The 13,338-nt window shown below is 38.8% G+C and overlaps 1 protein-coding gene across 1 annotated transcript in view; it reads left to right on the forward strand.

The window, feature by feature from the left end:
- The window catches only part of NUFIP1 (nuclear FMR1 interacting protein 1), a 27,223-nt gene extending 15,936 nt beyond the window's left edge, over positions 1-11,287 (forward strand). Inside the window, exons 7-10 of the mRNA XM_075199736.1 lie at positions 1-59; positions 8,787-8,906; positions 9,419-9,669; positions 10,170-11,287. The exon at positions 1-59 is cut by the window's left edge and continues 162 nt beyond it. Of these exons, the coding sequence (XP_075055837.1) occupies positions 1-59; positions 8,787-8,906; positions 9,419-9,669; positions 10,170-10,472 (733 nt within the window). The 3' untranslated portion in view covers positions 10,473-11,287. The remainder of the gene's footprint in view (positions 60-8,786; positions 8,907-9,418; positions 9,670-10,169) is intronic.
- Positions 11,288-13,338: the final 2,051 nt, after the last annotated feature.

The raw sequence follows: 13,338 nt of genomic DNA on the forward strand, positions 1-13,338 counted from the left end.
CAGTCAGAGTAAGGAAAAGCCAGTGAACCCGCTAGACATACTGGCTGGAAGCGATCCAGGTAAGAGGTTGTCTTTCATTACGCTTTATAGAAATAGTAAAACATGTTCTTCAGTACAGTTTTGTGAACCCTTACATTGGCAGGGCTTGGAGATCTGTTTTTCCCACAGTGTCAGGTAATTGTGCAAGATTTGCTAGCACTTGCTTTGTGTCTATAGATTGTAAGCTTGCGAGCAGGGTTCTCTTACCTCTGTCTGTATGTATTACCCAGTATTGTTTTATCAATGTTTGTTCCCAATTGTAAAGTGCTACGGAATTTACTGGCGCTATATAAATAAATGTTGATGATGATGTGTACATTTTTCTTTCTCGCTCTAGGTCAGAGAACACCCAGCAGTAAGAGACCCACTCCTCTGTACACCTCAGTCAGTTTTTGCCCTAGTCAGCAACGTGTGGGATCTGTCTTGTGAGGCTGTTTTCTGTACTCTATTAGTAAGGAGTACTGACGCCTTGAAGGTAGATCAGTAGAGGGCTTCACAGCAATAGTCCCTATTTGTCTGTCCATCTTGCTGGTAAATGTGCCAGTCTCTCTCTGCTGGATGTGATCTTCTCTGGTGCTGAGTTGCAACCAGATTTGGCTGTTATGGCTTTCTGGGGAATGCTGTGTGTAGTTTTGTCTTATACACCATGTCTAGACCAGTGGGTGCAGCTTTTGTAGCTATAAGCTCATTTGTAGTACGCAGTATATTCTGTTCAAATGAAATGGCTTCGTTTTTAATTATGGTTAACGAGCATTATTGGTGGTTAACGGGCTAACTGCACCTGAACATTTGTAATGATCTGCTCTTTGTGTGTTAGTTCCAACTTGTCTGGCTTTGATGAGGTCCTTTAGTATACTTTGTAAACTTGTTTTTTTTAGTGGCTACAAACATTTCTATATTTTTGGTGTATTGTCTTCAATGATCTTTCCTGTGTAATGTGAGTGCTTCACATATGATTATAGCTGTATCACTTAGTAAAATGTAATATTTTTGTTACAGGTATTTTTGAGAGCATATTTGTGTAGCATTTGGAGGTAGGAAATCCAATGTTACTTAAGCAGTAGTTCTGAGGCCAGTGTTGTCTTTGTCAGCACGAGTGGCCATCCTCTACTTTTGTATCCTATGTAATTAGAGGGATATTACTATAATGAAATGGCAGCTGATTTGGAAATCCGATTGCTATAAAATTGTGTATAAATACAATTTTAGAAAATGCATAGTTTTCTGTGCTATCCACTGGTGCATTCATTAATATTAATATGTTATATCCCAGCACAGGCTTATTGGTGCCAATGTGAAGAGGGGGCTGGATTTCATATCCTGGATACTTGTGTGTGTATAAACTGTAGAGCCCATTTAGAGGTATTCCATCATGTACTTCTGAGTTATCACTGGGACCTCACATTGGTGTACAACAGTCCTTGTATGGATCCTTTAAGAGCAAAAAAACACATTATACTTACAAGATCCTGCATGTTGCCTTCTGTATCATGTGACCTGCAGATAAGAGCTAGTACTCTAATCCATTCTCCTGCTGTCCTTTATTGAATCCAGCGCCCTGTGTCATAGCTTTAATTTACACTGTAATAGGTGCTGGTAAGTGAGCCTAGGAGAGTAATTGCTGCCACCAAGTATGTATTTTGCAGTCTTTGAGCGTCTGGTGTCCGAGAACACCTGTAGGAGTGGTCCTTAGCAGCGGGTTACTGACTGTAAAAGGGAACTCCAAGAGAAAAGACAGGGTGGAAAAGTAAATCCATCCTGTCACAATGATGGTTATGTATGACACAAAATATTGTGGCTGTGTATACGCAGTGTCATATATGATGGCTATGTTCAACCCCATCTTGTGACTTTTCTATACATGCATATCTGAGTGCCTTACATAGGGCACCTGTGTATGACTGAGTAATTCTTGAGAGGTGATATACTTGCAGACCACCTTGCTTCACATATTGGCGCTATGGATGAGCACACCAAATACTGTACTCGTGCTGTGCGCATACATGTTCATTTCAGAGTGCCACACGAGATTACTATGCATGACTACAGAATCTGGTGGTAGTGTGCTATAATCTATCTGGCTGCACACCGAGTGAAGCGCTCCATTGACAGTCACAAATTGTTTTAAATTGTTTTATAATCTATGTATGCACACATACCTCATTGTTCTCTATTCTTCTTCATGAGGTTGTGATTAGACTCCATAATGTAATGTTGATATAATGTATGTGTTTGTAATATGCATTGTGGTTATTATATAGGGGGGCACATGACATAAGATGGCATTTACTATCTTTTTCATATTTTGATCTATGGATACACATTTGTTTTACTGTGGATGCTGTGTAAGATACTATATATAGTTGCATATGATAAGTTGTATGCACTCACTCCCAGTGGTTAGGTTTACATGCACTATATGGACAAAAGTATTCGGACGCTTGACCATTACACCAATAGGGACTGTAATGACATTTTATTCAAATACATATACTTTAATATGGAGTTGGTCTCATTTTTGCAACATTAGCATCTTTCACTCTTCTTGGAAGGCTTTCCACAAGATGTTGAGTGTTTATGTGGGAATTTGTGGCCATTCATTCTGTAGAGCATTTATGAGGTCAGACACTGATCTTGGAAGAGAAGGCCTGGCTCGTAATTTCCATTCCAGTTAATCCCAAAGGCTTTCGATGGGGTTAAGGTCAGGGCTCTGTGTGGGCCATTCAAGTTCTACCACACCAAACTCATCAAGCCATGTGTTTGTAGTCCTTACTTTGTGCATTGGGGCACAGTTATGTTGGAATAGAAAAGGGCCTTCCCCAAACTGTTGCCACAAAGTTGGAAGCATAGCATTGTCCAAAATGACTTGGTATGGTGAAGCATTAACATTGCCCTTCACTTTAGATAAGGGGCCTAACCCAAACCCTGAAAAACAGCCTCATACCATTATCCCTCCTCCACCAAACTTTACAGTTGGCATAGTGCAGTCGGGCAGGTAACGTTCTCCCAGAATCTATGAAACCCACACTCGCCCATCTGACTGCCAAACAGAGACGCTTGATTCGTCTTTCCACAGAACACGTTTTCACTGCGACACAGTCCAGCTTCAATGTGCTTTACACCACTCCAGCAGACGCTTGGCATTGGTCTTGGTGATGTGAACCTTGCATGCAGCTGCTCAGCCATGGAAACCCATTTCATTAAGCTCCCGCCACACAGTTTTTGTGCTTGCTTTAATGCCAGTGGAGGTTTGGAACTCTTCAGCTATGGAATCAGAAGAGCGTTGGCGACTTTTACACATCGTATGCCTTAGCAAGCGTTTACCCCGCTCTGTGATTTTACGTGGTCTTCCGCTTCGAGTTGTTGTTGTTGTTTCGAAATCAGTGTTCTCCCCAGAAAATTTTGCAAGGCGGGTGGCATTAAGAAATCGCCGCGTGGAGGCAGCTGTAATACTTTGCAATAATAATGAAAAATGTTGGAGGTTCTTGTCTTCAACTGCCAGGACTGCTCAGACTGGTGGTCAATGGTCTATCTCACACTGCTGGCTGTAGTTCTCACATAGTGCCTCTTCTAATAGGAGAAACAATGGTTTATTATATTAAAGTAGTACACTGTTGAGTAGTACACCCCGGGAAATAGGTGCTCGGGAGGAGAACACTGTGAAACGCTTTCTAATAATATCACTTACAGTTGAACGTGGAATATCACTGGAAGCTCTTCAGAACGACCCATTTTGTATCACAAATGATTGCAAATGGAAACTTCTTAGCTAGGCGCTTGATTTTATACACCTCTGGCAACGGATCTGACAAACACCTCAATTCAATAATTAACGGGTGTGACCAAATACTTTTGTCCATATAGTGTATGTAGTGATGGGTGCATATATATATTTACGTAGGTATCAAATTGTTTGGATTTTATAAGGTTAATGTATATGATTACGCAGTCACCTGTATTTTAATATTGTATGGCCATGTCTTCCATTTAGTTAGGAGTTCCCTTGTATAGTTAGTCAGTTATGGCTTATGTATTTATTTTTGGATAACGTTTTGGTATTGTTACTAATTTGTTGGTGGGTATTATGTATTGTTGCTGACATGTAATATATGGTCAAATATCATTCAAATGGTTTATATGTGAGATCATACGTTCTCACACATTGCTGTTGTGGGCATTGTAATGTCTGCATACACATAACATATACTGAAGCATCTTACATGTTGTTGCCTGTTGTTATTCTTTTTGCTGTCCAGGGCAAAGGAATGTGTGCATAAAGTGTACACATATTTTGAATGCTTCTAAATATTGGTTTTCTTATTGTTTGTTATTTAAGCATATCTAAACCATCACAACCACAGACACTTACGATATAGCCTGCCATCTTCCTGGTGCTTTAATAATATTAGAAAACTTGACCTTGTAGCCCTGTGTATTGTGTACATCAAATGTGTAACTAATACCCCGTACACAATGCCTCTAAAACCCGTGTTTTTTCCGTGGTTGAGGCTGTGTGTGAACGGGTCCAGGTTTAATTCCTGGATCGGATTATCTGGGAATTAGACACGGGTCTTTTGGAGGGTTATTCCTGGGTCTGACCCGGGTAGCCTCCAGTCTGAACGGTGAGACCCGGGTTTTTCAACCTGGCTCTCTCTGTAAGAGGTAAAAATAAAAAAAACCCATAAAATAATAAATACTATCTCTGTCCATTTTTCATTCATTTTTTTTTTTTGCAGAATCTGGTCTGCCCGGGCTCAGTGTGAACCCGGTCGACCCGGGAATTTGCCGAGGTGTTGAGGCTCTGACCCCTGGCGGTATCCTTGGTTCATATCCCCCGTAATATTGCTGGGGAGGCAATGTAAAAATGGGATAAATGTATGCACAATTATCAGAGGGCAGACTGTATTCACTTTTCTCTTCATTTGTTTAGTTGTATAGTTCATTGTGTGTTGTGTGCACAAATGGTGGTTTGTTTTGTTTGTGGGCTTTTTTTCTGTTTGCTTTATATATTCGCATATACAGTGTATTTATCTGTTGGCATCGACTTGTGGCTTTGTACTGTCTGCACACACTATGCCTTTGTGTGCTGCTTACCATGTTTGCACACACGTCTGTTATTTCTGTGCACATTACAGTTGCTACATTTTATAAGTGCTATCTCCGATTCAAGCACCTTGCATTTATTTAAGCTAAATTGTGTGGCATACACATCCATCCTGGCTTTAAACTTGCTGTCGTGAATTATTTTAGGCATGGTTGCTAAGGTTTACATGCCTGTCTGTTTGTTTTATACAAGATGTTTTTCACCTTGTTTTATTTGGTATACAGTCTGGAAAGTAAGACCTTGCCTTGAACATAATCCCTTTGGTAAACGCATCACAGGTACTTTTATGTTACTAATTATATGGCTACATTATTCCATAAACTTTCCTTGCCATATAGGAGGCATTTGATGCTATGTTTATTATACATATGGTGTAATTTATGGTCATAGGAAGAGAAAAAAAAATGTTAAAAAATTCCTTGAATACTCTAATGGTTATTATTAGCTTGGTCTGGTACCATACATGATACATACCATGGATAATACATTGTGCATGTTATATTTTTCTGCTTAAGTATATTGGTTGTCTTCAAGTAATCCTGCAGGTTCTCTGTTTTAGAATTCCCTTGTGTTATGATCATTCAGAATCTGATACACTAGTTTTGTACATTTGATAGGACACCAGATGTATATTGTGGGTAATTTTGTTGCACGTTAGCACTCAAATTTATTCCATGTTTTAAGTGTCACTAGAGCCTTGTGTTCTTCAGAGCTTCATGGTTTTCTCAGCCTTTTGTGATCATTTGATGGCTTTATATTGTGTTAGTTATTTTTCTGTGCTAGGTCTTTTACACTACCCTTCAGTATTAATGCCTCCTAACTCTTGTGTTCAGGTACTGATAAACATTTAATTTTCATGGAACAGGAGACTTCTATGTCCTGAGTAGAATGGCCTTGTTTTGTTACCCCCCTCTATATCTTTGGGAAGTCTCTCATTTGCGCTGGCAGAGAGGAATGAAGACGTAATATTTACCTCCCTATCTATTATTTATAATTAATCTCCTAAATTACAATGTCATACATGGTTTTCTAACCTTTAGGGGGTTTTTTTGTTTTGTTTTGTGTTTAAACCTTATGTCCACCAAATTAACCAGGTGGTTAAAACATATATATGTTTAAAAAGTGGAGACTTTCCTAAGGAAATATGTGATATGTGACCAGCACAGCCCTCAAACAATACAAGACAAATCCACCAGTGGGAAAAACTGTATTTTGATTCTCAAATCCTTATTTGGAGCTCTGCAAACTCATATATTTAATCACACTGCACTCTGTAGAAAATTCAAAAGCAATCATAACGTTTTGTGTTATTCAGACTACATTGCTGAACTTTGGGTAAAAAGTTGTATTTCTGACAAAATCAGATGATAGAAATTTTTTTATTTTTTGCAGTTGAATATTTTACACACATACTACATAACAAATCCAAAAAGCTACACAGGTTGTGTGATGGAGCATATATTGTATTATATATATATATATATCATCCTGTCTGGGAGACACTGCTACCCTTACTGTTGACTGGCTACAATTATTTATAATTTTGGTGTAGACCCCGAATAATAGTGTCTCAGGTATAGATAAAAAATAATCAATAGAAACAAAGGGACAGAGAGGGATTTACAGAATAGAATACAGTTTTAGAAAATTAGCTACTTGCGCCCCCCCAGACTTCCATACAGTAGTAGGAATACTTGAGGAGGTCCCCAGAGAGAATACCTATCCTGGCTGCCAGCAGCAGCCCTTTAGGGGAAAAAAAGCCTGAACTACTCCTTGGGGCCATAAAAAGAACTGATGATTAGTGGGTTTGGGAGAGGGGACGAGCTCAGTCGTTTATGTGCCTAGCTCCTGTGTCGTCACCTCAACCCTAAGGTAGCTGTGTCCTACAGATGTATTCAGAGATATGTATTTTACTTAAGTATAAAACTAAGTTTTTAGTAATGTATTATAGATATAGTAAGGTCCGACCGGTGGAATGGCCAGAATGGGGATGGTGCAGGGTGGCATCAACGCTTAATAAATGACCACATGGCGGTGGAGGTCTTGCTGGAATGCAAGCGGTACTGATTATTGGTTGTAATGGGAAACTCGGGAAGTGCATCTCCGGTAGAAGAAGGAAGCAGAAATTGTCACTTAGGGGTGGGCATTATGGTTGCATGGTATTTAATGCCATTTGATAGCTTTTGGTGAAAGGGATGGATATTATCCAATACATCGATGACCAGGGGGACATATTTTTGCATTTATATTTGTGTAACTTTAGTCTACTATTTTCCTTCATTTGAAAGCATGTAAGTGCTACAGCTACATTTAGAGAGGTATTCAGCATTGGAGGAAGTCTGATCTCAGTGATACCTGGGGAGGTGGGGGGGGGAGGGGGCGGCAAAAAGGGCTATTCAATGTACCAGTTGACAACCATTTTGCTAGTGATTGTAAATGGAAATAAAGAAATAGAAATGACACCCCACCCCCTCATTTTTCATTAGTCTGGTCCACATGTGAATTGGTGTTCATGGACCAGACAGCTTCAGTAGCACATCACTTAGGTTCTATGGCCCTTGGAGAAAATCCAGCTGAAGGATGCAAATGTGTACATGGACAAACCATGTTACAATGTAAGAATGCACGCAGGGAAAATACTGTGGTCTTTTACACGAGTAGAGCTAGTATGCGTTTTGCATGCTAGAATAGGAGAGGAGATTTTTTTTCAATTTTAAATGGATTTTTTTTTTTTCTTTAAAAGGTCTGTAGTGGTGCCACTTTCACATCCAGTCAGCAGACTGTTAAAGTAACTACTGTCCATAGTTTACAAAGAACATGGTTGCTATACTTTTTTTGTTAACTGTTCTTCCATCAATGTGGTGCATTTGTTTGTCAGAAATAAAAAATACTTCATACAGTATTTACTAAAAAATGTACTACTAGTGGATGCTTGTTGTTACAAGTAAAAATAAATAAATAAATAAAGCACACCAAGTCGGAGATATGATTTGCTCCAGGTATTTCTTGGTAAAGCTGAGAAAACATTCTACCATTTTTTTTTTAAATTATTATTATTTTATTGCATGTTGTACCTCAGGGACCGTTGTACCATACTATATGTATATTGTAATTTGACTCCATAAACTACATGACAGCTTCCACTCACATCAAGGAGATAATCCTTTTAGGGAAGCCGTATGAGAGTGCTGTCTTTTTCTGTCTTCTAACTATTAGAGGTAGCATACACTTCTAGGTGGAAGGGTTCAGTAAACATCCAATTAGTTGTTATCTTTCATGTAACAAAAAGCTTTGGATTTCCCTGCAGCGATACTGTATTATAGGGTACAGCTGGATTCCTGTAATGGTGGGCTTTTAGGTGGGGGAGGGCGAGTATAGGTTTTTGTAAACTCTTTTTTTTTTTTTTTTTTTTCTTCACACCAGAATTGTCATATCAGTTAGTGTGACTATGAATTAGCAGGAGGGGTATTATATACAGCTAAATAATCTGTTCCTTTTGTACTAAAACACTTCTAGAAATATAAAATGTAGTCATTTTATGTCTTACCCCAACCCCATTTGTTTGTACAAATACTGCTTACTACCTGACTCATAGATGTTGTTACATATAGTGTTATATTTATTTTCTGATTTCTCCTTCCAGAATCTGACAGTGGTGGAGAACCAGTGAACACCGGCTTAACTGTCATTCCAAGGCAGGTAACGTCTGGCCTGAGCAAACTCATGTCCAGCTATGGGAGTGACAGCGACAGTGAACCCGAGGGTGAGTTTTAATGCCCAACTTTCACAAAACAGACAAGTTAGAAAACAAATAGCTGTCTTACCATGGTGAAGGGGGTGCCCTCACACCTGTGTAGTGGTTAGATGGGGGTCTTTTGCCTTGGAGCCCTGCCATTCGTTTTCAATAGTTGCATTCATATAGTTTTTCTGTTTAAGATGTATCACTACCAACTTGCTGTACATAAATTTGAGTACACCACACAAATCCTACTTCTATGCTTCACAGCTGCACACTTGTCTGTGTCACAATAAAATATTTGAGGTTAAAAAAAAAAAAATGCCTTGGCTAAACTTTATTCTGCCTCCCCCTAAATACATGGGCTCCCTCTGCTGGAAGTTTTATGCTACAGCCACATCACTGAATTTGAGATAGAATGCTAGAAACAAATTTAACTTTTTTTTTTTATATATACTGTTTAGTAGTATTACTTGTATAATGTCTTTGTATACTTGACACTCCACAGTTGTAGAACTCCACCCTATGTTCTATTTCAGAACTCCCTATTAAGACCGTGGCTAAGGCTTTAGAAGACAATAGAGAACTCCTTGAAAGACATGCACAGAGCATGGCCACCAAACCAACAAATGTGAAGTCTGAAGTGACCTTGAGTGCACCAGGGACAGGCTCTTCAATCAGATCTGTGCAGACACAAGGCTATCAGAATAAATTCCACTCCAATAAAAGCCTCAACAACATGGCGAAGAAACAGTTTAGTCCCAAGAAGCGACCTACCCTGCTAGAAATGGTAAGCATATGGGATCTATGTGTTAGCTCTTGTTATATTACAATGCATGCATTCCTACAGCGGATCATATCCTGCTACAACTCTCATGCCACCGATTGATTCCCTTGGGGTTGAACAAGGCACGTAAATTAAATCATTATAAATCTATTAAATCAGTGTCATGCTATGATAATTTGAGACAGCTATCATCAGTTCTTATATTGGGTAATTCTTTGCTGTTGTATGTAACACAGTACATAAATATCTACATGTGTAAAGGAGCTGGAACAGCTACTACAATGGCAATTTTTTTTTCTGTTTCTTTAACTTTTTAATTATCTGTGGGATGTGGGAAAGACTTTTTTGTTAAAATATTTGAAATGAGGTTGTACATATTTTTAGGATTAATGTACTGCTGTTTTCATTGTTTACACTATAATTTTTCTTAATGGCCATTTTTTTTATTTTTCAAATTTAAAGTACAGTGCATTAATATCAGATAAATATTTTTTCCTTTCTAGTTATTGGCTCGTGACATACGACATGAGAGGAACGTGATTTTGCAGTGTGTCCGATACATTATCCAAAATGACTTTTTTGACCACCCATTGAACACCAAACAACTTGTCAAGAGTGATTGTTCACCAGGAAATGCTGAAGATTTAAATAACACAGAAACCAAGTCTGTGCTGCGAAGTGGATGGGGTGATAAATTAGACAAAAAGAAGATGACTGTTCCTGCTTCATTCTGTAGGCAATTGGAGCCTTTGGATGATGAGATCTGGGAGACCAATGCTAGCTGTATTGAGACTTTTTGTGATTAATGTTTTCTACCGTGAAAAGACTACATAAGTTTTTATTTTTTAGCATATTTGGCATTCAAACATCACATTCAATGTGTTTAAAATATAAAATGTGTACAGTGTATACATTTTTCTGTATAATTATTCTAATCTATGTTGGCGATTTTCAGCTACTATTGGACCTTAGACTGGCCACACATAGTAATATTGTGATTGAGTAATTTGATCAATTCGATCAAACTCACCAACCATTGTACAGTAGTTGGATTTATACTACTTAATCACAATTTGCAGAATTAACCTGTTTGCCATTATATTTTGAATGGGTAATTGTATTCTATTCAGGCCTGTGGCATAGGTGCTCACAGATGTGATCATAGTTCAGTGATCCAGTATTATCAGATTGTAAAGTGTGTGTCTAGCATTAACTATGTTGTGTGGTTCTGCAAAGTTTGCTTGTGATGTGACAATCTGTAGTTGAAGGGTCTCTAGCCAGCTGCTAGGTCTAGTCCCGACTGATGAGCTAATGCTGAAAGTGGTCAAGTCCCATATACAGCCTCCTTATTCTGGTAAAACTAGATTAGGAGTACTCAAAATAAAGAGTAGATAGTTTTTTCTTATCGAGAAATACTTGTATTTAGTTTGCGTGTGTCACTTTATATTGTTCTCCAGAATGGAGTACTGAGTATGTAACCAGCATCTTTTTGCATGCTGTCTAACCTATTCACTGCCAAAATACTGATCAGTGGATTCATGTTTTGTTATTAATACGGTGAGAGCATTTTATTCTCAGATGTATTTACTTGACCTTTTGCTTATTAAAGGTACTTGTTACATGTCTGTGTCTTTCACAGTTTCTGGGGATGTAAGCCATTTTTTATGAGGGTGATCCTTGCTGAATTTTACACCATTGCTTTGATTTATACAGTTGATAATGGATTACATTTTCAGCATCGGTAACGTTACATTGGTGGGTGGAGACTGATTACCGTTCGTTTCAAAACACATTAAAAGGAAAATAATCTGCTAATGTATTTGCACTGTCATTAACTGGGTGTACATTTCGCCCACATTTTTTTTTTTAGATACTAATAGCTCTAATCTTTTGGTTTGAGACACTGCCTGTGTTTGGTGATCTACAGGTAAAACAGTATAGTTAAACTTTATCGCCATCATTTATTTATGTAACGTCACTGATTCCGCAGCGCTGTACAGAGAACTCATTCACATCAGTCCGTGCCCCATTGGAGCTTACAGTCTAAATTCCCTAACATACACACACAACACTTTTATGCCACTATCTGACACTTATTGGCCACATTAAACCCATTCACTGACATATTTAGTTCAGGGCAGCACCAATGGTAGGCATGGTGACAAGTGACTGATCACACAGTCTGTTTAAAGACGTTTTCTCCATCTGTACCCACTATACTGTTTATGTAGTAATAACACATTATAATTAAAATAATGTTTCTACATGGGAAATCTATTTTTGAAAATTTTCAAATGAGAACGTAAACGTGTTTTGTGCTGCCTCTAGTGCTTTAAACATATGTATGGAGACATGTAGTTTGTTACAATGCATTGCTTACAGCATAATATGAGGTGAAGTAGAACTGATGTACAGTCATGGCAAAAAGTTTTGAGAATGACAAGTATTGGCTTTCACAAAGTTTGCTGCTTCAGTCTTTTTAGACCTCTTTGTCAGATGCTGCTATGGTATACTGAAGTACAATTACAAGCATTTCATAAGTGTCAGAGGCTTTTATTGGCAATTAAATTACATTAAGTTTATGCAAAGAGACAATATTTGCAGTGTTGACCCTTCTTTTTTAAGACCTCTCCAATTCACCCTGGCATGCTGTCAATCAAGTTCTGGGCCACATACTGACTGATGGGCCATTCTTGCCTAATCAGTGCTTGGAGTTTGTCAGAATTTGTGGGTTTTTGTTTGTCCACCCGCCTCTTGAGGATTGACCACAAGTTCTCAAAGGGAATTAAGGTCTGGGGAGTTTCCTGGCCATTGAACCAAATTTTTGATGTTTTGATCTCCGAACCACTTAGTTATCATGTTTTGGTACCATTCTTTATTCATGGCTGTGTTCTTAGTCAAAATTGTGAGTGAGCCCACTCCCTTGGCTGAGAAGCAACCCCCCACATGAATGGTCTCAGGATGCTTACTATTGATTACTTATGGAATTACACAGGACTGATGGTAGCGCTCACCTTTTCTTCTCCGGACAAGCGTTTTTCCAGATGCCCCAAACAATCTGAAAGGGGATTCATCAGAGAAAATTACATTACCCCAGTCCTCAGCAGTCCCATCCTTGTACCTTTTGCAGAATATCAGTCTGTCCTTGATGTTTTTCCTGGAGAGAAGTGGCCTTCTTGACACCAGGCCATCCTCCAAAAGCCTTTGCCTCACTGTGCATGCAGATATACTCACACCTGCGTGCTGCCATTTCTGAGCAAGCTCTGCATTGGTGGTGCCCTGATCCCGCAGCTGAATCAACTTTAGGAGACGGTCCTGGTGCTTTCTGGACATTCTTCTGCACCCTGAAGCCTTCTAAACAACTGTTAAACCTCTTTCCTTGAAGCTCTTGATGATCCGATAAATGGTTGATTAGGTGCAAGCTTACTTAAAGCAATATCCTTTCCTGTGACACCCTTTTTGTGCAAAGAAATGATGACTGCACGTGTGTCCTTGCAGCTAGCCATGGTTAGCAGAGGAAGAACAATAATTTCAAGTACCACCCTCCTTTTTTAAAGCTTCCAGTCTGTTGTTTTAACTCAATCAGCATGACAGAGTAATCTCCACTCTGCTGGGATCCTGCACTGAGATATCAAACCAGGAAACTCAGTGGTCAACAGTTGCCCTTCTGCT

The sequence above is a fragment of the Mixophyes fleayi genome, chromosome 2 (assembly GCF_038048845.1).
Source record: "Mixophyes fleayi isolate aMixFle1 chromosome 2, aMixFle1.hap1, whole genome shotgun sequence".
In the NCBI taxonomy this organism is placed as follows: Eukaryota; Metazoa; Chordata; class Amphibia; order Anura; family Limnodynastidae; genus Mixophyes; species Mixophyes fleayi.